We start from the raw sequence: 27,805 nt of genomic DNA, 5'->3' as shown, positions 1-27,805 counted from the left end.
TGCTTACAAGTAACTACAAAACCCAGGAGAAAAGCAAATGCAACTGTAGCAACCAGCAATAACAAAAGAGTCATAAAGAGCCTGTGCTCTGCAACAAGTGAAGCGCACTGCTATGAAGAGTAGTCCCTGCTCACTCCAACTAGACAAAGCCTGCACGCAGCAACGAAGACCCAATGCAGCCAAAAATAAATTAATTAAATAAATAAAAGATAAAGAAGACCTTGAATTGTTAGAGTATATTTACTTTCAAATATGTTTCCTAATTTTGGACCTTTAATTCTGAAAAATCCCACTTAAGAGGATACAAAACAAGTCATATATTAATAAGATCAAGTCACACAAGCTCACGGGCGGTACAATGAGAACAAACATTCGGGATTCCTCTTTCCTCCTTGGGCATTCTAATTTAAGATACCTGACTTACTGAGACTAATATAGGTCCTAATGAAAGCATTTCTGCCATGAAGACTGAGTTATGAGAAATTTCTAGAAGTACAACTATGAAAGAAGTGTTACTCAATTATTATTTTTTAAGGCAGTAACTCAGGGAAAGCTATAAGAAAATGCCTCTGTTCCTAAAAAACTACAACATCCATGATATATATTTTTTTCACTCATGAATGAACTATTCTATCAGGTCTCATCATCATCCTTACTACACGGGTGGCTGAACTGACATTAGCATTTATCTAACATGCTCCTTTATGAGAACTGGTCTTACGAAAACTTCGGCATCACCAACAAGAGATTTCTTACTAGTTACTTAAGGGCAGCCTCAAAGTCTGCTTGTGTATTTACATGTGTGACTCTACACATACCCATACAGGTATACAGTTCTCCTTGCCTCTTCAAAAAGCAGTTTCTCTTCCCAAATCAGTCAACAGTTTGTGCCCAAGTCTATGTCTACCACCTATGCTGTGGGGACATGAAGGTGTGTGTGAGAGAGAGGATCCCAGCCCTCAAGATAGTTATACTTTACTTGGGGAGATAAGACATACATTCTCATGAAGAGTTCTCAGTGCCAGAAAAATTGCTGGCTGTCTTATTCTTGTTAGTAATGTGGGGGTGCTATCACCTGCCTGTTATTTGCATAAATCACAAAGCCTTAATCAAAATAGGTAAGAAAAAATAAATCCATGCTACTTATTTCAAATATATTAAAATACAATAAATAACAGAGCTTATTTTGAGTATGTAATAAGTAACATACCAGTGTGCAATAGTAGGCAAGATGGGGCGACAGTCTTAATGGCCAAAATATCACTTAAATTCAGGAAAGGAAGTTAGGGAAAAGGAATGGTTTCGCTATTATTACCTCAGCAGTGACAACAGCAAAGAGTGTGGTTTCTCAGGGCTTTTCTTAAAACCCAGAGGTGTGTTAAGAATAAGCTGCTGGGCTAGGTTCCTAGAGATCTAGGTTTTAGCCCCAACTCCTTCACGGTCATATCCTCTCTTGCCCTGGTTTTCTACCCATACTGCTTGAGGCTGGAACTAGACGACGGCTAATATTCCTTTAATGAACACGTCTGGTAACTCTTTCTTTGATAAATATATCCAGGTCCCCTTTCCAACTCCTCTGCTCCCCCTCCCACCCCCACTAAATTACAGTGTGTAACATTAAATTATTCATGAATCTATGACTTTAATTTTTTGTGTTTCTATACTGACGGCTTTACGGCAACTGGTTAACAAAGCAAAATCCTAATTCAGATTGCTAAAATTCAGCAGCAAACAATCATCAGTTTTACATTATCTAGTCCTAATAACCTAGCCAGATTAGTATGGCATATTATTCAATATTGTTACAAGAAGTTTTGGCATAGCTGTAATTGACAGTGGCGAAGATCAGCCCAAATAATTATGTACTCATTGTTTTTAGCTGACTTAAAACTGGCTTGGCTACACAGCAACCAAGAGTAAGGAAATAATTTCTTTTCTTGTGATAATCTAGTGACAACATCTAAGTATGACTTTGGTATAAAACGGCTACGTAAATATCCTTTCATCTTAAGTCTTATTAAAGCCATGGTGTTTGGCAAAAAAAAATTAAGAGCAGAAGAAGATAAGTATGGGTTGTAATATCAAACTATTTCCATTATCATTTTAATGTTGGAAATCTTGTTTGGACATCCAAATCTTAGGATAATTCTCACCTAGTAACAGCAATGAATTCAAATAAAATGAACTCCAATAAAATGCTAAGCAATACAAATACTCTTTTTAGTCACATCAGGACAGAGAAAAAAGAAATCCAAAATGGAAAAGGAAGAACACACTCAATCTTCCATATGAAGCTGTATGATAAGGTGAATAACAGAAGCAAACACAAATCAGATAATTGAGAAATATGCTGGAGAAGTTTCTCAAATACTATTCTTGCTTGTATCTACTAGCTCCACTATACAGTTTAAAATGTGGCCAAATTTTTAAAGTAGTTGTTAAACACTTCCTGCATCTGACATATGTTTCCAGGGTACTTCTGACATTGATATGAGAGATTATAAAACATTTAGAAATGAAAATGTTACTCTCCAACAAAAAACACTATAACTTCCAAGCTTCCTCTGCATTCACAAGACGGAAAAACATTTGGAAAATAGTAGCTTTCGGTTTTAAAATGTTCAAATAATATACTTTACAACAAACACGAAACATGTAATTGTTCAAGGCAAGGAAGAGACAAGTCTAAATAAAACAGGATCCTAAAATTTACTCTAGGAGTCGTTCCTTTTCCTGTGCAGTCTCAATCATATTTACTCCATAATAAGTAAACTGCTTTCCCCCTTCAGCTGGGAAGGACAATTTTTACTCTACCAAGGTGATGACAGTACCACTGCAGTGCTCACCCAACGAGAAATGCATGAATATGAAGTAGCGTCAACTCGATCAAATGAAGTGTATGCAAGATTTGATTTGCAATGCGTTAATTTAGGAACTCAGCGGAGAGGCTCCTACTATATCTAGCTGATCTAAACTTGAGCTCATGATAACACTGCACGAAGCTATGGTAGATAAAAGTGATAGGTAATGCCAATAAGACGATTCCACTGACAACACAAACTCCTCCAAGAATTCTTCCAGGCATTGTGATAGGATACATATCTCCATAGCCAACTGTAGTCATAGAGATAATCACCCACCAGCAGGCAGCAGGGATGCTGGCGAAGTCCTTGTTGGATGTTTCCAGGTCCAACCCATGTTCAAGAAGCTGAGAAAGTGCACTAAAGATTGCCATGGCAACACAGATGAAGACAAGCAACATAACCATCTCTCGGTAACATCGTTTGAGAGTCAAACCAAGTGTCTGAAGACCAATGAAGTGACGGGCAAGCTTAATCACCCAAAAAATCCTCATCATTCTAAGCACCCTCAAGGTGACTCCAGCCCTCTGGAGTTGAGAGTTCTCGCCCGTAAATACTGTCATTAACACGGAGATGTAATACGGCGTGATTGCCAGTAAATCAATGATGTTCAGGGGTCTCTTGACAAACTCACACTTGTTTTTGGAGACGATGAACCTCACAATGCATTCTGCAGTGAACCAACCTATGCAGATAGCTTCAATTATCCTGTCAAGAGAACAAAAGAAGAATTGATCATTTTATTTTTAAGCATTTTAATAGCTCTCAGATTTCTTCAGATAGTACTACACTGACATACACATTCAGTTACCTTTCCAGAAAACATAAAAGAACAGACGGCATTACCAACATCATCAGACTCATCGGGATGCAACAGAACAACAAATACATCAACAAGTGAAAACTGAACTTGATGAAGTTCTTATTTATATATGGCATGTAATAGCATTGAAAGAAACATTTGTTTGCTTGTTGTCACTAATACTTAAAAAAAAAATCTCTCTCTTACTTGGTGGCTTGAAATTAACTTATACTCAGCTCGCCACACTATGAAATGTTATTCCATGAGGGCAGTGGTTCTCTACTGTGATGTAAGTTATTAGGTAGGTCAGAAGGACTTGGTTCCTACAGACAGTGGACACACCCAAGTTTTCAATGATTTACTTCTTGGTAAATAGGAATGAACTCAATATCATCTCCGAAAATGTTACTGTATTTTTTTTTTCCTACAGGCTGTGTGGGAGACACTGAATCTAAGCCTGCCTTTTGGGCTTTTCAGGAATGCCAGTGCCCTCACCAGAAGAGGACCAGGTCATGACCATCCTCATCACAAGCGTTACAGTGGAAAAAAGGCTGAGGAATCCTGCAGTGGAGCAAAACAATCACTAAGACCCAACAAGTTTGTTTGTTTGTTTTCCATAGCTATTTTGATTCAACATGTATCTTTAAAATATAGGGCCATGGACTTCCCTGGTGGCGCAGTGGTTAAGCATCCGCCTGTCAATGCAGGGGACACAGGTTTGAGCCCTTCTCCGGGAAGATCCCACATGCCGTGGAGCAACTAAGCCCGTGAGCCCCAACTACTGAGCCTGCATGCCACAACTACTGAAGCCCGAGAGCCTAGAGCCCGTGCTCCACAACAAGAGAAGCCACCGCAATGTGAAGCCCACACACCGCAGCGAAGAGTAGCCCCCGCTCGCCGCAACTAGAGAAAGCCCGTGCGCAGCAACGAAGACCCAACGCAGCCATAAATAAATAAATAAATAAATAAATAAATAAAATATAGGGCCACATTTAATCTAGAGCAGTATTTACCAACCCTTCCATGTCACTGCACACGTTGAAAAGAATATTACCTACATAGCCTACGGCGTCAAGGGGTAGCATTCCTGAAGTGGAAGCCACCAGCCTCGCCCCACACTCCCCAAGGCTGAGGAATTAAACCTCAGCACAGTGGTTAGGAAGCCCTGACCCAGAGTGAGAGGTAATGCTAAGGTAATTTTTAATTAAATTACACTTTTTTATTTGTAAATATTTTTATTTCAGTTATTTCATGCAGTAGCTTTAGAAAAGAAAATGCACTACAGTACATGTCTGTACAGTACAGTACAAATATGACTAATAAAATGTTTTAAACATGGCATTTAAAAAATTATAATTAAATTACATTTTAAAATTCAAATTTAAAGTTACTGTCCTTATACCATCATTCATTTTTCTCCACATAATTCTATCTTGCTATTGACCTAGACCCAAACATGAGAAGTATGATGGAGAGAGAAGAAAATGTAGCAGGTGGGATGGTAAGGTCTGTGGGGCAACATTTTGAAAAGAAGTACCCAAAGTGCACGGCACAGAACACAGATTGCACTGAATGCTTCTCAGGGAAATGAATAAATAAAATTAACCATGTTCCCCTACTATGGAGGTTCCTAGGGCCATAGAGATTAATTTGATTTATGTCTTGAATAGGTCGTACATTCACATGGTTTAAATTTCAAAGGTAAAAAAAAAGAGTACAGAAAGAAAATTCTCACTCTCACCCTATTCCCCAGTCACTTGGTACCCCAGTATTCACTCCAGTCCCAATTCCTCACTGGTCAGAAGGGCAAGAACCACTGACCAACAAGAAAGTGGTAACTTGAGTATATTAACTCCTTGTGGCTGCTGAAAAAATTACCACAGGGCTTCCTTGATGGCGCAGTGGTTGAGAGTCCGCCTGCCGACGCAGGGGACTTGGGTTCGTGCCCCCATCCGGGAGGATCCCACATGCCGCGGAGCAGCTGGGCCCGTGAGCCATGGCCGCTGAGCCTGCGCGTCCGGAGCCTGTGCTCCGCAACGGGAGAGGCCACAACAGTGAGAGGCCCGCGTACCGCAAAAACAAACAAACAAAACAACAACAACAAAAAAATTACCACAAACTTGGCGGCTTAAGACAACAGAAATTTATTTTTTCACATACCCAGAGGTCAGAAGTGCAAAATCATTATCATTGGGCCAAAATCAAGTGTTAGTAGGGCCCACTCCCTTCGGAGGCTCTAGGGGAGAATCCATTCCTTGCCTCTTCCAGCTCCTGGTTGGCATTCCTTGGCTTGAGGCCACATCACTCCTATCTCTGCCTCTGTGCTCACCATGTCAAATCTCCCTCTGCTTCCACCTTGTAAGGATACACATGATAGCATGCAGAGCCCCTGCGATAATCCAGGACAATCCTCCATCTCAAGATTCTTAATTTAATCATATCTGCAACATCCCGTTTGATATATAAGGTAATATCCACTGGTTCCCAAGGATTAGGACCTGATATCTTTTGTGGGGAGGGAGGAATTATTCTTCAGCCTACACACAAACTAAGCAAGAAGATACAGCCCACAGTGAAAGTAATCCAACCTACCGCCCAGTGAGGAAGATCAGCAGATGAGGTCACAGCTGCCCCTATTTCTTTCTCTATTGTATTACCTGCCGTTCTGCACAGAGACCCCATTACTCTGTGGTTGGCAGCAGCTTCTCTATCCCCACCAGGCTATCAGTAAAAGCTGCTGCCATCATGACCTCTATGAACCTGGAGGCTTAGAGAACTCGGAGGGTAATGAAACTTGGTAGATCTAGAAGATAGGAGACTGCATTTTTTCAATATTCAGTTTTAATAAACATATTAAAGGCATCCCTTCTCCCTGGTAATGCTCATCAAATACTCCATATGTTCCCCCATATTTCTAGCCCCTTGCAGTTAGGCAAGGTCACATGACCAGTTCTGATCTATGAGCTGTGGGCAAAATGACTACAGTTCTGGGCAGAGGCATGGAAGAGTAGGTGTGAATTCTCTTCCCTGCCACGGCAACCTGAAAGGCATGTGTCCTAAGTGGCTCCAAGATGGTGGGGTCCCTACCAGCTCAAGTCACTGAGTATGTGTTCAAAGAAAGACAGACATTCCCCATCTTGACTCTGATTGGACATGGGACATGGTATGTGAGCAACCAATAAATCCTTGTTGTGTTAAGCCACCAGAATTTCTAAGTTGGTTGCTATCCTAAGTAATAAACTGGTAAATTCAGTAAGTAATAAGATACACACTCAAAAAGGATTGCAAGAGCACAAAGCAGTCACAGCAATAGTGTTCTCTGATCGGCTGTGGTTTTTATCAGTTCTCGAGCTAAAGTACTGTCTCTTCTCTAGCCAGACATGAGCAAGAGCACTAGACCTGATGCCGGGAGCCCTGCTGCTCTTCTCACTCTGATCTTCTAAGGGCTCTCCCAGCAATAAAGTCCTAAGACCCTATTAAATTAAGAAGAGTAGGGGCTTCCCTGGTGGTGCAGTGATTGCGAATCCACCTGCCAATGCAGGGGACACGGGTTCGAGCCCTGGTCCGGGAAGATCCCACATGCCGTGGAGCAACAAAGCCCGTGCGCCACAACTACTGAGCCCACGCCACGACTACTGAAGCCCGTGCACCTAGAACCCATGCTCCGCAACAAGAGAAGCCACCACAGTGAGAAGCCCGTGCACTGCAACGAAGAGCAGCCCCCGCTCTCCACAACTAGAGAAAGCCTGCGCACAGCAACGAAGACCCAACACAGCCAAAAGATTTTTTTAAATAAATTTATTTATTTATTTTTGGCTGCACTTCAGTAGTCGTGGGGCGGGCTCAGTAGTTGTGGCTCGCGGGCTCTAGAGCGCAGGCTCAGTAGCTGTGGTGCACGGGCTTAGCTGCTCTGCGGCATGTGGGATCTTCCCGGACCAGAGATCAAACCCGTGTCCCCTGCATTGGCAGGCGGATTCTCAACCACTGAGCCACCAGGGAAGCCCAAGAAGAGTAAAAATTTTAATTGTGCCAAAAACACCAGAACATTTTCAGCTAATTACTTCCACCAGCAGCCAAATTGTTCAGATTAAAAAGGAGGAAATCCAAATGACACTAAATAATCTCTCAGTAAGGGAATTTCAAAGAGGTAAACCCATCTGTAATGAGGCCCATGGGGCTCCTCCTGCCCACCCCCCAAGTCAGACACAATTTATCCAGAATTCCACGCTAAGGAGATGAATAAGTGAGAAACCCCAGGCATCCCTCTTTCACCCAGGATTATGCCAAGGCATTCTCCAAAAACAAACACCACTAAGCCTGCCAAAACTCCCCATGTTTCCAAATGGCACTCTTGCCAGTGCCACCTCCAGCAACTGCTGGAAAACTTAAGCGCTGTGTTTTACTGAGCACTACAGCAAATGACTGGGCACTCCGAGGGCTACTTCTATAAAAAACAAACTGAAAAAAAGAACGGAAGAAGATACTGAGGATACCAGAATCCTTTGAAGCCCATTCTGATTTCTTTTGAGGCCCAAACAAATAGAAGCTCATGAATTCACAGCTAAATATATATATATATGTGTATATATATATATATATATATAGAGAGAGAGAGAGAGAGAGAGAGAGAGAGAGAGGGAGAGAGAGAGAGAGAGAGAGAGGCCTTTCAGTTCAGCACTGTGCTAAGCACTTTGTAGACATCATCTCATTTAACCCTTTTCAAGAACTTTATGGAGTGTGTCCTTCCCCTAATATCCCCATTTTACAGATGACAAAACTGAGGCTGAAAAGTTAAACATCTCTTCTAAGATCACACAACTAAGAAACTGCAGTGGCAGAGCTAATGAAACCCAGATCTATTGGGCTTTGAAGCACTAAGGAACATCTGAAAATGCTAATGATTTTTATGACAATGTTCATTGTTAATATTAAATTATATACATCAATCTCTTGGTCTCCATGGTTGATGTATTAGAGCAGCATTTTTCACACTGCTGGTTCTTAGCCCATTAATGGATCAAAATTGATGGAGGGTTTTTTTTGGAAATTAAATAGAAATATTAGTGTGTATCAAAGTATAGTTTCATAAAACTTTTGTTTCAGTTACATATAGTTGTGTACTAAGTTACGATGTAAAATGTATTCCCTTCCATAGGCACTGAGGAGCTCAAAAATTGCTGGCAATCATCAGTCATTCTAATTCCCCCAACTGATCCGTCATGACAGAAGGCACTTCCGGCAATGACTCAGAGGTTTACAAACAGGCTCCACAGGAGAACAAATGCTTTTAGTGCTAACCATCCCCTCCTGCCTGCAAAAAAGACTAGGACAGGACATAAAAAGCCATTAACTATGCTGTATGAGGTGAAGATCAGTCTCCCTCTGGGTGCTAACTTCTCATCTTTTTCACTCAACATTTTATTGTGAAAAATTTCACACATGGAACAAATTAATTAATATTTTAAATATACTTGCTTATCACCTATTCACCCCTATATCCATCTATTAACCTTTCTTTCTTGGATGCATTTTAAAATAAATCCAGATATCGGTGCACTTCCATCTAAAAAATTCAGAGTGCATATTATTAACCAGAGTTCAATATTTGTTTCATTTCTTTCTTTTGATTTGAACTTTACATGCAATGGAATGCACAAACCTTATGTGCACACTCACTGAGGTCTGACAAATGTGTAACCTCTATAACTGAAACTCCTATCAAGATATAGAGCAATCACATCACCTGAGAGTTCCCTGCCTTACTCATCTTTGTATCTCCTGCCCTTACTTCCCATCAGACATACAAGTGCTCAACAGCTTTTTGTCCAGTACAATGTAGTGACTTTGACAGAACTTGAAGGACTGGAATGGCTCTTCTGGGAGCTTTAAGGGATAACTGAAGCCTGTCATCAAAAAATGGTGCTGAGGGGACTTCCTTGGTGGCACAGTGGTTAAGAATCTGCCTGCCAATGCAGGGGACACGGGTTCGATCCCTGGTCTGGGAAGATCCCACATGCCGTGGAGCAACTAAGCCCGTACACCACAACTACTGAGCCTGCGCTCTAGAGCCCGCGAGCCACAGCTACTGAAGCCCGTGCGCCTAGAGCCCGTGCTCTGCAACAAGAGAAGCCACCCAATGAGAAGCCCGCGCACCACACGAAGAGTAGCCCCCACTCGCTGCAACTACAGAAAGGCCCGTGCGCAGCAACAAAGACCCAACGCAGCCACAAAAAAAAAAAAAAAAAAGAACCTGCCTGCCAATGCAAGGGACATGGGTTCAAGCCCTGGTCCAGGAAGATCCCACACGCCGTGGAGCAACTAAGCCCATGTGCCACAACTACTGAGCCTGCTCTCTAGAGACCGCAAGTCACAACTGCTGAGCCCACGTGCCATGGCCCGTGCTCCGCAACAAGAGCAGCCACCACAAGGGGAAGCCTGCGCACGGCGGCGAGGGGTGGTCCCCGCTCGCCACAACTAGAGAAAAGCCCAGGTGCAGCAACCAAGACCCAGTGCAGCCAAAAATAAATAAATAAAAATAAATTTATTCTTCAAACAATCGTGCTGAATTGAGTTGGACCCTTACCTTACACCAAATACAAAAGTTAACTTAACATGGATTAACTGCCTAAATGTAAGACCTAAAACAAGTTTTTTAAAAATTCCTAGAAGAAAACATAGGGGAAAAGCTTCATGACATTGGACTTGGCCACGATTTCTTGGCCATGACACCAAAAGAACAAACAACAAAAACAAAAATAGACAAATAGGACTACATCGAACTTAGAAGTTTTTGTGCCTCAAAAGACACAATCAACAGAGTGAAAAGGCAAGCTACAGAATAGGGGAAAATATTTGCAAATCATATATCTGATAAGGGATTAATATCCAGAATACATATCGAACCCCTACAACTCAACAACAAAAGAATCAAATAACCCAATTTAAAAATGAGCAAAGGACTTGCACAGACACTTCTCAAAGATGGTATACAAATGGCCGGCAAGCATTTGAAAAGATGCTCAACATCACGAATCATCTGAGAAATGCAATCAAAACCAACCCGAAGGTATCACCTCACACACATCAGGATACCTACTATTAGAAACAAAAACCAGAAAACAAGTATTGATGAGGACGTGGTGAAATTAAAATCTCTGCGTACTGTTGGTAGGATTGTAAAATAGTGCAGCAGCTGTGGAAAACAGTACGGAGGTTCCTCAAAAAATTAAAAACAGGGCTTCCCTGGTGGCTCAGTGGTTGAGAGTCCACCTGCCGATGCAGGGGACGTGGGTTCGTGCCCCGGCCAGGGAAGATCCCACATGCCGCGGAGCGGCTGGGCCCGTGAGCCATGGCCGCTGAGCTTGCGCGTCCGGAGCCTGTGCTCCGCAACGGGAGAGGCTGCAACAGTGAGAGGCCCGCGTATCGCAAAAAAATAAATAAATAAAAATAAAAAACAGAGCTTCCATATCATCCAGCAATCCCACTTCTTGTTATATATCCAAAAGAACTAAAAGCAGGGTGTTAAAGAGATATTTACACACCTGTGTTCATAGCCGCACTATTCACAATAGCCAACAGGTGGAAGCAACCCAAATGTCCATTAATGAATGACTCCATAAATAGAATGTGTCACAGTCTTACCATGGAATATTATTCAGCTTTACAAAGGAAGAAAATCCTGTCACATGCTAATAAATGGATGAACCTTCAGGACGTTATACTAAGTGAAAGATACCCAGTCTCACACACACACAAAGACAAAGACTGTATGATTCTACCTATAGGAGGTATCTAAAGTGTCAAAATTCAGAGAAACAGAAAATAGAATGGTGGTTACCAGGGGCTGAGGGAAGAGGAAAAAGACAAGTTGTTGTTTAACGGGTATTTCCCCTAATACCTCCATATTACAGATTACAAAACTGAAGTTAAAAAGTCAAACATCTTTTCCAAGATCACACAACTAAGAAATTGCAGTGGCACAGGTAATAAAACACAGATCTACTGGGCTTTGAAGCACTAAGGAACATCTGAAAGTGCTAATGATTTTTATGACAATGTTGTTACTATTAAATATGTCAATCTCTTAGTCTCCATGGTTTATGTGTTAGAGTAGCATTTTTCATACTGCTGGTTCTTAACACAGTTTCAGAATTGCAAGATGGTAAATTTTATGTTATGTATTTTTTACCCAAAATAAAAATACGTACATGAAACTGTCCAACGAAGGGGAGAAGATAGGAGGCTCTTGAAGCAAGGAGCCCTTCTCCACTTGTAAGTTGCTGTGAAACCATGGATAAGCTATTTAATCTCTCTTCCTGAATTTTCCTCAATGGTTAAATGATGAGAATAACAGTAAGACCTATCTCTCAGATTGTCTTAAGAATTAAATGAATTAATATGAAATAATGGTAAGTGCTCAATAAATCGTGTCTATAATTATCATTATTATAAACCATCTCTGGGCTTGTGGTCTTCCCTTCACACTCAAAAGGAGATCATGTCAGTGTTTTCCTGAGTGCAAAGAGAAGGCAAGAATGGAAGCTCCATCCTTTCATTCTCTCTTCTCCCAAGAATTCTGCCTATATTCTCACACACTGCTGGCTGTAGCATAAACCGGTACAACCACTTAAAAGAGCAATTGGCAGAACCTATCAAGCTTTATACTGCACATGAAACCCAGCCACCTACTCTAGGAATTTATCCTACAAACACACTTGCATATTTACATAAGAATATGTACAATGAGATCCACTGTTTGTAATACCCAAGGATAAAAAAATATATAAACATCTATCCAGAGGAGATTGATTACATAAATGTACTTCCTAAAGTTATTAGGTTGAACCATATGAAATTGACATTGGAAATTTTATGACTCTACCTTATGCCATGTGGCCACGAAAAAGAGTTAAGGTGCATTCCTGAGCTTTGATGTGAAACAGTCTTCAAGATGTACAGGTGCAGACCAGTACATATATTATGCTCTAATTGTGTGTGTGCGTGCGTGTGCGTGTGTGTGTGTGTGTCTGTGTCTGCGTATATTGGAAGGATACTTAAGAAACTGTTAATATCAGTTGCTGCCTCTAGGGAGGGAGCCTGACCGCAGGATGGAAACTCACGTTCTACTTTATTACCTTTTGTGCCGTTAAATGATTTACCATGTGCACATATTATTTTTCCAATTAAGAAAAATTTTAAAGAAAAAGTGAAAAGCATGCCCAACTAGAACAGCAATCACCATGATGAAGTTGTCAGTGGCTTGAATCAACCAGCACAGCCCCAGGAGTAGCACAAAAAGAAAAGTTGCACCCTTCCTACCCCAAGCTTTCAGGCTTGAACGTATGAGGCATTTCTAGCAGGCCTATACAGTGTGATGATACGTGGTGTAATAAAAATCTCCAACAAACTACATCACCGTCCACCAAATTCTCTACAGTCTCTTTCATGTCCTTATAAAAGTTTCTCCACAAGTTCAATGGGGGAAAAAGGCAGGAATCAAACAAACAAAAAAAAACTTGATTTTTTCTTATATATTTTAATTACCTTACAGAAAGAAAAAATCCATACCACTCATATATTTTTATCTTGTACTCTAGATCAGTAATGAAAATAAACAAAAACATACATTAGGTACTTACTCAAGTACCAAGCATTCTTCTGTAAATGTATACATATTAATTCATTTAATTCTCACAACTGAATGCATAGTACGCAGAGAACAGGGATCCTCACTGGGCTGCCAAGTGAGATGTGCAGTGGAGAGAGGCGTGATTGTAGGATTTATGGCTGGAAGCCTTATGGCAACACTGAAGCCTTATGGCAAAGCTGACAGATTTTCAAAGTCAAGTTATAGCTTTAAAGGCAAAGGGAACCCCTTAAAGATTTGGCAACAGGTGGATTCATTTGTTGAATAAGCATTTCTTAAGAGGTTACCATGTGCTGGGCATATTGCCAGGCCTGTGAGCTGGGAAGAGGCCAAGTGTACTGTGGGAATATACAGCGGGCAGATGTTTATGGGCTGACTGGAGGGTGCGAACAATCAGGAGGCTGTGACACAGGCAAGAGAAATGGAGGGCCCAAGCTGGCAGATGACGGGAATGAAATGAAACGAAATAATGCAATGAAATGAAATGGGGGATAGATGGCAGAAGACTTCAACAAGACCCTGCCACTGGCTGGCTGTGAAGGGCACAAAGAGCTACAGCTGCAAGGATATGAGCAGATGGCCCAAGACTGAGCAGACCTTCAACACCATCCTGGACCTTGGAGAGATGTGTGGGTCGGAGGGAACCAGGCAGATGCCTCGAGGCAAGCGAAGAAAAGAAAACCACCCAGCAAAATCTTACTACAAGAGATGGCCGGGCTTCCCTGGTGGCGCAGTGGTTAGGAGTCCGCCTGCCAATGCAGGGGACGTGGGTTCGTGCCCCGGTCCGGGAGGATCCCAGATGCCACGGAGCGGCTGGGCCCGTGAGCCATGGCCGCTGAGCCTGCGCGTCTGGAGCCTGTGCTCCACAACGGGAGAGGCCACAACACTGAGAGGCCCGCATACCGCAAAAACAAAAACAAAAACAAACAAACAAAAAGAGATGGCTGCTGTGAACCAGTCTCTTGATTTTCCTAACAGATGAAAAGACAGAAATCATCTTTCCAGAGCCAAATTATGAAAAGAATTTCATCAACACCATGCTTCAGTGTTCGTGTTCATTACCCTGTAATCGAGGACTTGGCTCTGGGCTGCCTCTGAAGAAACCATCCACATTTCTGTGTGTATCTCTACCAGATGCTCTCAAAGTCCGGGACACCAGGGCAGCTTTTCTTCACCAGATGCTGAGGAATGAGTTTTCAGTAAACCACCATGTTCTAGGTGAACCTACACATAACAAGTGGAGAGACCCAAAATCTGCGGTTCTGGTTCTCACTACTAAAAAACTTCCCAGAGATGAGAGCAACAGAAACCCAGACCCATCAACACCTGCCCATCCAGGCCACCAGCGTTCTCCACTCCGGGTGGGCGCCCTTCATCCTGCAGGTACAATAATCTCCCCCAGCACCTTCACCTCCACTCCAAAGAGACACTAATCCATCTAAATAATGATGCAAGATCAACTCACTGCAAGAATTAATCTGTTCCCAATCCATATACAACTACCGATGGGTTCTACTCCTTCTTTTTTAAATTTCATTGGCAATGCATCAGTAAAAGAATTTTTTAAAAAAGAAATGATATCAAGAGACCATCCTCCTCAGACATGATCATCTTATAAAAACTGATACCAATTCTTTTCTTTTTTTTTCTACTTTCTCTTTTTATTTTTTTATTTATTTTTTGACATTCTTTTTTTTTTTTTTTTGCTGTACGCGGGCCTCTACCGTTGTGGCTTCTCCCGTTGCAGAGCACATGCTCTGGACGCGCAGGCTCAGCGGCCATGGCTCACAGGCCCAGCCGCTCCGCAGCATGTGGGATTTTCCCGGACCGGGGCACGAACCCGTGTCCCCTGCATCGGCAGGCGGACTCTCAACCACTGTGCCACCAGGGAAGCCCTGACATTCCTTTTTTAAATATTTTTTTCCATTATGGTTTATCACAGGATATTGAATATAATTCCCTGTGCTATATAGTAGGACCTTGTTGTTTATCCATCCTATATAAAATAGCTTACATTTGCTAATCCCAAGTCCTTTCCTCCCCCAATTCTTTTCTTTTTTAAAAAAATAATTTATTTATTTATTCATTTATTATTATTTTTGGGGGCTGTGTTGGGTCTTCGTTGTTGCATGCGGGGTTTCTCTAGTTGCAGCAAGCAGGGACTACTCTTCGTTGCAGTGCACGGGCTTCTCATTGCAGTGGCTTCTCTTGTTGCAGAGCATGGGCTCTAGGCACGTGGGCTTCAGTAGTTGTGGCACGTGGGCTCAGTAGTTGTGGCTCACGGGCTCTAGAGCACAGGCTCAGTAGTTGTGGCACACAGGTTTAGTTGCTCCGCAGCATGTAGGATCTTCCCGGACTGGGGCTCAAACCCATGTCCCCTGCATTGGCAGGCGGATTCTTAACTACTGCACCGCCAGGAAAGTCCCTAAAAACGGTTTTAAAAATGCAAAAACAATGCTATGTTTTATGTGTAAATACATATGTATGTACAAGCATATATTAAAAATGTTTTTGATTTGCCCCTTTGCTTAGACCTGCTAGGCGTCCCTGCCTGGTGAGGAGGCTGAAGCCATGGAAGCCCCCGCATACTACACCTTGGAATAGCTGTCTTGGAGGAGGGCACATCCAGAGCCCCACATGCCACTGGGCCTGAACTGAGAACAAGCCTGGGCCTGGGCTCTGGATAACTTCCCTGCGCTGAGCCGCCCCTCCTGCCAAAGCCCCCAGTTCTGTGGGAACATGCACTACTGTGCATGTGGGCTGCCACGTCATGCCTGCACCAGACATGTAGACGGTCCCCAGGTGGAGAGCGGCCAAAAACACTGGTGAGACCCGCACGTCCAGGAGCCAGTGGCTAATCCAGGATGGAGCGACAGTCCCGTCAAGAAGAGGCCAAAGACAAACACCACAGGGCACAATAGGGCCTGAATAACCAGGAGATGCCAGCAGCAGCGGAGGCCAAAAAACACGCAGCCAGATCGCCTCCAAGTGCCCAGGCCGCTTCCCAACCCACACCCCGAAGCTGCGGAAACCCTGTAGAGGCTTGAAGCCCTGTGGAACTCGGCAAGGAGAAGAATCATGGCCTTCTGCCTGGCCCACATCGCCCCTTCAACACATGCCCTGGCCTGGGGCCTGGGTCATCCCAGTGGAGGGCTCGTTATCCCTGTCTGGACTCCTCCCCTGGGCCCCACCTTGCTCTGGGATGAGCCTGGAAGACTGTGGGGCAGAACATTCCGTATGTCCCTCCTTTCCTGGATTACTGACAGGTTTCTCAATTAGAAATCTCTCTTCAGGGAATCCGTACTATCTTAAGGAACTTTTTTGTAGCTGTACTCAGAATTGTCATGTTTACGTTAATTCCAACTATGAGCAATGATTAAAACGCGCTTCCTTTAAAAAAAAAAGTGTGAGCTTCCCTGGTGGTGCAGTGGTTAAGAATCCACCTGTCAATGCAGGGGACACGCGTTCAAGCCCTGGCCCGGGAAGATCCCACATGCCACGGAGTAACTAGGCCCGTGTGCTACAACTACTGAGCCTGCACTTTAGATCCCGTGAGCCACAACTACTGAGCTCGCGTGCCACAACTGCTGAAGCCCGTGCCCCTATAGCCCATGCTCTGCAACAAGGGAAGCCACTGCAATGAGAAGCCCGTGCACCGCAATGAAGAGTAGCCCCCGCTCGCTGCAACTAGAGAAAGCACCCGCGCAGCAATGAAGACCCAAAGCAGCCAAAAAATAAATTAATTTTTTAAAAAGTGTGTTTTTGTTTCTTTGTTTGTTTTGGCTGTGCTCTGTGCATGCAGGATCTTAGTTCCCTGATCAGAGATCATACCCACACCCCTTGCATTGCGGGCACAGAGTCTTAAGCACTGGACTGCCAGGGAATTCCCTAAAAGTGTTTTTAAATGCATAAAATAATAACACCAAAGTCAGGAAAGTGGCTATATCTGTGGAAAAGGAAGTGATTTCAATGGGGAAAAGGCACCTAGTAGACTTCAACTGTACTTTTTATGTTTTATTTCTTAAGATGGGTGGTAGGTACACAGGTGCTCAATGTACTATAATCTATATTTTTTTACATGCCTGAAAGACTTTATGATGGTTTTATGCATAACTTCTTCTTCTGCCTTCGTAAAACGTGTATTTCCTTTATTTCACAGATTGATTTGTTCTGCTTTTTAAGTTTCTGGTAACTGTATTCAAAGAAAACAAATTTTGATTGGCATAAAGAAATCACATTTTAAAAAAATGCTTGAAGTTTGCTTTATTTTCAATAGTCTCCTAAGTTAAAAATAATTCTTTAGAGCATTTGCTGTAGAAATGTGAAAGCACCAACATCCACCATTTAAATAAATTATACAGATTAAATGAGAAATAGGGACAATTTGTTTTAAAAGCCCATTGTATAAGGTACTGTTTTTTTTTGTTTGTTTATAAATTTATTTATTTATTTTGAGTTGCGTTGGGTCTTCGTTCCTGTGCGCAGGCTTTCTCTAATTGCAGCGAGCGGGGGCTACTCTTTCATTGTGGTGCGCAGGCTTCTCATTGCGGTGGCTTCTCTTGTTGAGGATCACGGGGCTCTAGGCATGCGGGCTTCAGTAGTTGTGGCACGTGGGCTTCAGTAGTTATGGCTCACGGGCTTAGTTGCTCCGCAGCATGTGGGATCTTCCCGGACCGGGGATCAAACCCATGTCCCCTGCGTTGGCAGGCGGATTCTTAACCACTGCACCAGCTATTATAATAGTCCCCAGCTATTTTTCCACTTTGGAATTTATCCAACATATGCACTTATACCAATTTGCAAAGAAACATGAAAAAGACTGTGTTCTGCACTCCTGTTTGCATTTTTGAAAAACTACAGTCAAGCTAACCATTCCACAGCAGAGTAGAGCAGGGACCTGGGAATCAAATGCCGGGTCACGACTTAACCACTATGTGAGTCTGACATCCTACTTAATCTATCTAAATCTCAGTCATAAAATGGGAATAACAATGGTGCTACCTTGTAGGATTATTATGAGGCTTAGATGATAAAATAATTGTAAAACTTTAACAAGTGACTAGCACATTATAAGTATTCAATAAATACTGACTATTACAGCCATTACTATAATTGATAGGACAGACACTTGTAAATGAACTGTGGCCCATCTATACAATGGAATACTACACAAATTTTAAAAAGAAGGAGGAAGATTTATATTAACTGATGTGGAAAGAGTTCCTAGATGTTAAGTGAAAAAAGCAAATTGCTAAACAAGATTATAGAATGATCCCAGTTATAAATTTAAAACACACCTGTAAGGGGGCTTCCCTGGCGGTGCAGTGGTTAAGAATCCACCTACCAGGGCTTCCCTGGTGGCGCAGTGGTTGAGAGTCCGCCTGCCGATGCAGGGGACATGGGTTTGTGCCCCGGTCCGGGAAGATCCCACATGCAGCGGAGTGGCTGGGCCTGTGAGCCATGGCCGCTGGGCCTGCGCTCCGCAACGGGAGAGGCCACAGCAGTGAGAGGCCCGCGTACCGCAAAAAAAAAAAAAAAAAAAAAAAAAAGAATCCACCTGCCAATGCAGAGGACATGGGTTCAAGCCCTGGCCCGGGAAGATCCCACATGCCGCAGAGCAACTAAGTCCGTGCGACACAACTACTGAGCCTGCACTCTAGAGCCCGTGTGCCACAACTACTGAAGCCGTGTGCCTAGAGCCCGTGCTCCACAACAAGAGAAGCCACTACAATGAGAAGCCTGCGCACTGCAACAAAGAGTAGCCCCCGCTTGCTTCAACCAAAGAAAGTCCGTGCACAGCAACAAAGACCCAACGCAGACAAAAAATAAAATAAAAAATAAATAAATTTATTAAAAAAATAAAAATAAAAAGACACCTGTAGGGACTTCCCTGGTGATGCATGGATAAGACTCCATGCTCCCAATGCAGGGGGCCCAGGTTTGATCCCTGGTCAGGGAACTAGATCCCACATGCATGCCGCAACTAAGAGTTTGCATGCCACAACTAAGGAGCCCACCTGCTGCAACAAAGACCCGGTGCAGTCAAATAAATAAATATATATATAAATAAATAAGAGACATCTGTATAATATGCATATATAATTATGTGGATAGTGGATATACACATATATACACTCATATATACGTAGTGTGTATATTTGTATATATGCAAAGAAAATTTCTGGAAGAATACTCAGAAACTGGGTAATAGGATGCAGGAGAAAGAGGCATGTTTACTCTTTACTCTGTAACACTTAGAACTGTACTTTTTTCCAATGAGCAAAGTTTTCATTTGAAAAAAAAAAAGAATAATGTTTAAAATAACTTGCTTACCAAAAGGGAGAAAAAAAGCACTTTGATTAAAGAAAAGGTATTAACAAAGGAAGTTTCCACTGAATTCTAAAATTGGCAGCAGATAGAAAAACACTGTACACATATTAAAAGAAACAGTCCACTGTGAAAGAACAGACTTTAACTGAGGTTCTGGGTTATGTTCAATCCTATCAGAGATCTATTAATTACTGGTTTCCGAAAATATCCACCTTATCTGCAAAGTAAAAGCACTGAGACTTTCATCTTCAGTTTCAAATATTGCTTTTTATTTTTAAAGTACTTTAAAAAACCTATTGAATTTATATAATATTGACCTAAAAGGCAATAGAAATAATACAGTTGAGTTTTAAATTTCTATCACCTGCTGTTTCATCTTTATTTCATTTTTTAAACTTGGGCTTAAAATAACACCTAAAGAAATTTAATTATCTTTACATCTCAAAGTCTCACAACACAAAGCAACTTTTAGAATAAAATTTCTAAAGAACAGATTAAAATTACAGCAAGGCTTTGCATGCTAAAGAGATTTAAAACTCAAAAGAGAACACTGCTGGGCTTCCCTGGTGGTGCAGTAGTTAAGAATCTACCTGCCAATGCAGGGGACATGGGTTCAAGCCCTGGTCCGGGAAGATCCTACATGCCGCGGAGCAACTAGGGCCGTGCGCCACAACTACTGAGCCTGCGGTCTAGAGCCTGTGAGCCACAACAATTGAGCCCACCCGCTGCAACTACTGAAGCCCACACACCTAGCCCATGCTCCACAACAAGAGAAGCCACCGCAGTGAGAAGTCCATGCACCACAACGAAGAGTAGCCCCTGCTCGCCGCAACTAGAGAAAGCCCGCGTGCAGCAAGACCCAACACAGCCAAAAATAAAATTAATTAACTAATTAATTTTTAAAAGTTTAAAAAAAAGAGAGAACACTGCTGCTGAGAAAATTGAGGGACCAAAAAGTAAAAGGCACAACTTATTTATATCTGGTCCATGTTTTATTTTTATTTATTTATTTATTTATTTTTTTTTTAAACCCAAGCCCCCTGCATTGGGAGCACAGAGGCTTTTTTTCCTTTTCTTTTATTTATTTATTTTTTTTAAAAAAATTTATTTTATTTTTGGCTGCGTTGGGTCTTCGTTTCTGTGCGCAGGCGTTCTCTAGTTGCAGTGAGCAGGGGTTTCTCATGGCAGTGGCTTCTCTTGTTGTGGAGCACGGGCTCTAGGCACACGGGCTTCAGTAGTTGTGGCACTTGGGCTCAGTAGTTGTGGCTCACAGGCTCTAGAGTGCAGGCTCAGTAGTTGTGGCACACGTGCTTAGTTGCTCCGCGGCATGTGGGATCTTCCCGGACCAGGGCTCGAACCCGTGTCCCCTGCATTGGCAGGCGGATGCTTAACCACTGTGCCTCGAGGGAAGTCCCTGTAGTTTTCTTTGAATGGGGTCCTAAATTAGAGAACAAAATATTTGCAACTTATGTCATTAACAAAGAGCTAATTTCTTAATTCTTTCTAAAAATCGCCAACTAAGAAAGTCATCGCCAAAATTTACACAGCTCACTGAAAAGTAAAATAAGTGAGTCCTAAGTATATGTAAAGATGCACATTTTTACTCAAGGCAAAAATAAATTAAAACTGGGCTTCCCTGGTGGCGCAGTGGTTGAGAGTCCGTCTGCCGATGCAGGGGACACGGGGTTTGTGCCCCGGTCCGGGAAGATCCCACATGCCATGGAGCTGCTGGGCCCGTGAGCCATGGCCGCTGAGCCTGCGCGTCCGGAGCCTGTGCTCCGCAACAGGAGAGGCCACAGCAGTGAGAGGCCCGCGAACCACAAAAATAAATAAATTAATTAATTAATTAATAAAATAAATTAAAACTACTAGACACCATTTTTCACCTTCCAGCATGATAAAAAATCAAAAGTATAGGTATGTTATAAGTCATAATTCTAGTTATTACTTTAAAATGTGTATCTCAGAAATAACTAAAAAAAAAATCAAAAGTATAATAACGCTTTGTAGAGTATGAAAAAACATGGTCTCTCACACACTGCTGGTGGGAGTATAAATTGATACAACTTTTTGCAGAGCAATTTGGAATTATCTATGAAAATGACAAGTACAAAATATGGAGTAGATAACCAGCAAGGACCTACTGTAGCATAAGGAACTATATTCTATATCTTGTAATAACTATAAAGGAAAAGAATCTAAAAAAGAATACATATATATGTTACTGAATCACTTTGCTGTATACCTGAAACTAACACAACATTCTAAATCAATTATATTTCAATAAAAATTTTAAAAATTATATATATATAATTTTTTAAAAGGCAAGTACAAATGTCCTTTGACCCAATGACTTACTTTCAGGCATTTATCCTATGGATATACTTTCATGAAAGCAAAATAATGTACATGTACAAGGATATTCACTACAGCATTCCCTACAGACAAGAAACAATGTTAAATGTCCAGAAATTATAGGACATTCATACAATGGAACGTCATGCAGCTGCATAAAAGAACTAAGCAGTTCTTGGGATTTTCTGTTGTTGTTTTTTGGCTGCGCAGAGTGGTTTACGGGGTCTTAGTTCCCGGATCTTAGCTCACCACCAGGGATTGAACCCACCCTGGCAGTGAAAGGGTCAGGTCTTAACCACTGGACCGCCAGGGAAGTCCCCAAACCATATATTCTTATCTTTATCCCTTTTGCACAGTAAGTACTTGATAAATAATGACTCCCTGACTTAACAGACTTTTTTCTCATTCTAGCACAGGATCCCATTCTCCTCAACTAAGAGTTCTACCGCCTGAATGCCTCAGCCTTAACCCACAGATCTCTTCAATCTATGCAAGAGAAGATACATTCCTGGAAGGTTATATTTTGAAATGTAGATAAACAATAGATATTTATTGTGCCTGAATAATAGTTTTTTCTAAAAGATGCTATCATAATAAATAGTACAATATAAGAGAATTTAGATGCCTTCTAGGGCTTTTCATCTCATCTAGTTTGGTGGCTAAGACATGGTTATATAAAAAAATAACCACCATGCTAGGAAGGATATTACAGCTGCCAAATGAGTCACACAAGTAAGCAGTCTCTCAAGAAACTCAGGAGGAAATATCACATCTACTAGGGTAGTCAGGAAACGCTTCAAAAGGGAAACAGAATCAGAGTTGGGCTTGATGGATGATCTAAAAGGGACTGACTGCACAGTAAGGGACATCCAGGTGGTTCAGGAGCAAGTGAACAGGCTGGTCTGGACAAATGGAGCCTGCAGGTGGCAGGGAGTGCTCCTAGATCCTGGAAATCCACTTACTCAGTCCCTGAGCCTGTATCCTTCCAATGCCCTGGATTTATTTTGATTCTTCCTACTATCTCCCAGAGTTGTCATTTCATCTCCATTCTCACCAACCTGAAAGCAATCCAAGCTCTCATTCCCTCCCTCTGCAAAAATTTCCAAATTAATCCTCCTATTTCCAGTCTCCACCATCTCCAATTTATGGTGTACAACTCATGACATTTGTTACCTTATACTCATGATCCACTCACCCCAAACCTGCCAACAGCTAACCACTGCCTGCAAAATAAAATTATTCTCCCTCTCATTCCAGACCTTCTAACATTGCCCTGTCTCCATCTCTCACTCCATCACTGGACTCACACTCCCTAAACGTAATATACAAATCTCATGCCTAGGCCCTAGATGTTCCTATTACCCGGAAAATCTCCGTATTTTGTTCCCAGGTGGGGTACACATGGTTGTACGGGTTTCAAACACTGTAGTTTACATAAATGATACCACCTGCCAGTGTTGGGCAGTGCACAACCTCTGCAACCTTCCAAAGACAGCTTGTTTCCATCCTCTTCCACCTTGAGACCTTCCCAGAACAGCTCAACCCAATTGTTGATCAATTGTGCCTCTGATTCCTACATCAATTGCCAGCTTGACACGGTTTCCTCACCCAAAAATGTTACAATATTTGGAATACCGAGAGTACCTTGAACACAGCGGATACTCAAAAGATGCTTGCAAATTACAGTGGGTAAGTCAACAAAGGCAGATTGTGGTTAACGGGCAAAAAGCCTTGGGGAGGGACTTCCCTGGTGGCCCAGTGGTTAAGAATCTGCCTGCCAATGCAGGGGACACGGGTTCGAGCCCTGGTCCACATGCCACGGAGCAACTAAGCCTGGGCGCCACAACAGCTGAGCCTGTGCTCTAGAGCCCGCAAGCCACAACTACTGAGCCCGCAAGCCACAACTACTGAAGTCTGCATGCCTAGAGCCCGTGCTCCGCAACAACAGAAGCCGCCGCAATGAGAAGCCCGCGCACCACAAAAAAGAGTAAACACCGCTGGCCGCAGCTAGAGAAAGCCTGAGTGCAGCAATGTAGACCCAATGCAGCCAAAAATAAATAAATTAAATAAAAAAAAATTTTTAAAAAGCCTTGGGGAATTCCCTGGCGTCCAGTGGTTAGGACTCCACACTCTCACTGCCAAGGGCCAGCATTCGATCCCTGGTCAGGCAACTAAAAATCCCATAAGCCACGCAGCGCGGCTAAACAAAACAAGACAAAACAAAACAAACCAAAGGTAAAGAGCCTTGAAGGCCAAGAGAGAAGTTCCGACTTCATTTGGGAGATGATCAGAATATGATCAGAAAGATGTTTTAGTAAGAAAGCCTAATTTCAGCAACCACAAGCAAACAGGGTTTGAGACACTATTCTCAAAGTACCACCTTAGTTGTCTGTTGGAGGGGACCTGTGGGAGGCTCCCTCTGTAATGTGCAGCCTCCTCAAGTCATTCAGTCATCCCTCAGTTTATCTGTTTGGGATTACAGATAATGGTTTTCATATACCTACACTCAGAGTGAAGCTTAAAACTGGGCCATTAAGCCAAGAAAAACATGTCTCTGCCTGAAATATCTGCGTATCTAGGAAACAGTTCTGACGTGAATAATTATATACATACATAAAATACATATACACAAATTAAACATTTATCTTCTTCCTTCACTTCTTTTGCAGTCTTCCTCTTTTCCATCTGTCTCTTCCCTTTTTGGTTTCTTTCTCTCTTTCCCCCTAAGATTATTATTCATGTCTCTCATTTCTTTCATAAGTACATAAATTAATTTCATTGTACTGATGGAGTACGAAATAAGTAATTCTTATCTGTAAATTGAAAACTCAGAAACTAATACATTAAACAAAATGAGTTTTCTAATTAATTTCCTTTCAAAGCATGTGTCTTAGATTTCATGTCAAGATAGCATATCAGTAATGGACTCCATGGTCCCAGATAGTTTATTTACTTCCTAAATTTAAATAAAAATCTTTACTCTCCAAAGGAAGAATATTATGTGGAAGTAATCCACTCCAGTATCAGGGCACATAGCACCAGTGGAACCATGCACATGTCTATCAGGAAAAGATTACCAGGCAAGCAACCAAGTTTTTAAAATGAATGGAGAGTAAATCTTAAAAGAAGATCCAAGGTAAAACACATGATACAATTTTGTGTTTGTGCCCAAAGAGGCTGTCTCCCTTGAAAGCCCAACTTTACTGTTTATTCCTCCCACCAAATATGCAAAATAAACTCACTAGTACTAAAAACAGAAGTATGCTATCACTACTGAAAGGTAAGCACTATCAAAGGAAAGATCGAAATATTTTCCTTTCATCCTACTAAAGTGAAAAGAAAAACCATTAAATACTGGATACTGTTTCTGAACTTAGGGCAGTTTCCCATGGTTTTTTCCCTCCCCAGCCTGAAGATCTTCCGGAAGTTACAGTGTGAATCTGGTAACAAACGGTGGACAGGTGCTTTGCTAACTCCATACTTGGTAGGAAAAGGAGAGGAAAAGGGCACGGACAACCATTATTTAGAGTCTATCGCTAAATTAATCTCCTTTATAAAAATTCCATTACAACTAATGTTATGCAGAGTATATAGAGTGTGTGGGCAGTGTACAGCAGACCACACCATGATAACAAGACTTCATCTTTTCAAACACCATCAGAAATTGGCAAATAATTCAAACTGCTCTTAGCCCAAGGTTAAATTGTTTAATACTAACGATAAAAGTTTAGAGAAATCTAATTAACCGGTTGCTAATTTGCTCAAAAGTAAACTACAAACATGGGAGGCTTGTTCATCTCTATCTGCGTCTCCCCAAGGCTGGCGATTCGCCCTCAGGAGGGGCGTCTAGTGGGCGTACCAGAGCCGGCTAGAGCTGGGGAAAGCGGGGTGGGGTGGGGGGTAGTGAGGACCAACCCACCCCTTGGCTCGCCGCGCCTATGGCCGCGCTCGGCCCAGAACTCGGCCTGGCTTGGCCTCCCGGAGGCAAACAGGACGGAGACTGGACCGACGGACGGGACGGACAGACTCGACAGGACGGACAGGACGGGCAAAGAAGCAGTGCGTCCTACCCGGAGGGCTCCCTCCCAGGGCCGGCGGAGTACCTGCTCCGGTCATCCAGGCTGCGGTTGTCGGCCGCCGCGGCGCGCCAGTCGGGCAGTGTGCTGGCGCACAGCACCACCATGGACACGATCACGAACACCACCGACACGCTGGCCAGGATCTGCGCGGCCAGGGACGACGTGGGCTCCTCGAAGGTCCGCCGCATGCGCTCCAGCCAGCGCCGGGAGGGAGCCGCCTCGGCACCGCCGGGTCGCGCCTCGTCGCGGCCCAGCGCGCCCGGCTCTTCGGCCGTGTAGAAGGTGTAGGTGTCGGACATGCGGTCGTCGAGGCGGCGCTGGCAGCAGTACTCGAGGTGCGCGCCCTCCAGGCCCCAGTAGATCATCTCATTGTAGAAGGAGAGCTCGCACATCCGCGGCGCGAAGCGCAGCTTGCCGTGGCCGCGCACGTATAGCAGGATGAAGCCGAAGGCCTCCGAGTGCCGGTCAAAGAAGTACTCGTTGCGCTCGCGGTCGTAGTCGTCGCACACCTCGAGCACGTCGCGCTCCGAGCGACAGCCGTGCAGCCGGCTCACGCGGCGCAGCGGGAAGTCCTTCAGTAGCTCCCGGGATAGCGAGTACCGGGCGCCGCCCACGTTCAGCACCACCGAGGCCGCCCCGCTGCGCCTGTAGGTCATGGCTGGCAGCCCAGAGGCCCCGAAGCCCGACGGCGCCGCCGCCGCCCCCCCGGCCGCCGCGCGGGGCCTGCCTGCCGTTGGCCGACCGGGGAGCGCGCCGTCGGGCCCCGCAGGCTGTCCCGCCGGCTCTCCCTCCGTGCTCCGCTGCTGCCCTTCGCTGGCCCGGGAGCCCCTCGGCTCTAGCCTCTTCGGCAGTCCGGCGTGGCTGCTAGCGACGCTCCCTCAGCACGGCAGTACCTGTAGGTGGCCAGGGAGTCCCCTCTGGCGCCAGCGCTGAGCCCCACGGGCCGAGAACGAAGCTGCCAGCGCCGCCGCCCCTCGCGTCTGAGGAAACCCCCTCCGAGGCCGGGGTGCCCTTTCAAGGCGGCGGCGCTTTCCCCCCTGGGGGGCGTGCGTGCCGAGAGGAGGCGCTGGCGCTGGATGTCTCCGGGTCCCTGGCGCTCCCTCCGGCCGCGGCTCCAGCTAGCGCCCCGCCACCGTCCAGAGGCAAGAGGTAAAGTGAGCGGGTTCGGAGGCGGCGAAGAGCCGGCTCCGAGAGGCGGGGGCGGGGCCTCCTCGCGGTTCCCCCTCCTTGCCTCCTGGCTCCGCTCTGCTCACCTCCCTCCACGCGCCGCCCTCCTCTTCCCATCCGCGCCCTCACCTCGCTCGGGCTGGGATTCCCCGGCGCCCCTCCCTGGACCTCGGGCTCCCCGCCTCGTGACGCCGTCCTCCCCCTCCGCTCCCGCCCCCAGTGGCCAGGAGGGGTCTGCGGAGCAGGGATGCGCTGAACCTGGAGCCCCGGGTGGAAGGGGTAGCAAAGCCCCGCGGCCGGGGTCTCGGCTCCAGCGTCCCGCCCCGGACCATCGGGATGACTTGGGGAGTCTCCAAGGGCCCTTTTAACGGCCCCCAAAGGGAGGCGACAGGAAGGTAAGGAGGAGTGAGGACTGGGGTGCGGGATATGAGGGGCGGGGACAGACGGCGTTGGGAGAGCTTTTTTCAGAAGCTATTCGGAGCCCAGCTTGGTTTCTGAGACCGCCCCAAAGGATTTCTCAGACAAGGCACCCCAGCAATTCTTTTCTTGCCGACTTTGCTCTTCC

The 27,805-nt window shown here is 44.1% G+C and overlaps 1 protein-coding gene across 2 annotated transcripts; it reads right to left on the bottom strand.

Annotated features, from left to right (window-relative positions):
- Positions 1-2,296: 2,296 nt before the first annotated feature.
- On the bottom strand, positions 2,297-27,222 carry KCNG3 (potassium voltage-gated channel modifier subfamily G member 3). 2 transcript variants are annotated; one of them, XM_079941210.1, is made up of 2 exons: positions 26,065-27,222; positions 2,297-3,569 (listed from the first exon to the last, which is right to left on the bottom strand). In XM_079941210.1, the coding sequence occupies exons 1-2, from the start codon at positions 26,727-26,729 to the stop codon at positions 2,924-2,926; spliced, it is 1,311 nt and encodes a 436-aa protein (XP_079797336.1). In that variant the 5' UTR covers positions 26,730-27,222; the 3' UTR covers positions 2,297-2,923. The 2 variants fall into 2 exon arrangements, with proteins under 2 accessions (XP_079797336.1, XP_079797335.1); XM_079941209.1 differs by having other exon boundaries at positions 26,098-27,222.
- Between the last annotated feature and the right edge of the window lie 583 nt (positions 27,223-27,805).

This window comes from Stenella coeruleoalba, assembly GCF_951394435.1.
Source record: "Stenella coeruleoalba genome assembly, chromosome: 13".
NCBI classification, from domain to species: domain Eukaryota; kingdom Metazoa; phylum Chordata; class Mammalia; order Artiodactyla; family Delphinidae; genus Stenella; species Stenella coeruleoalba.
Note: the sequence above shows the minus strand (reverse complement) of the source record. Positions and strands in the feature narration are given on the sequence as shown.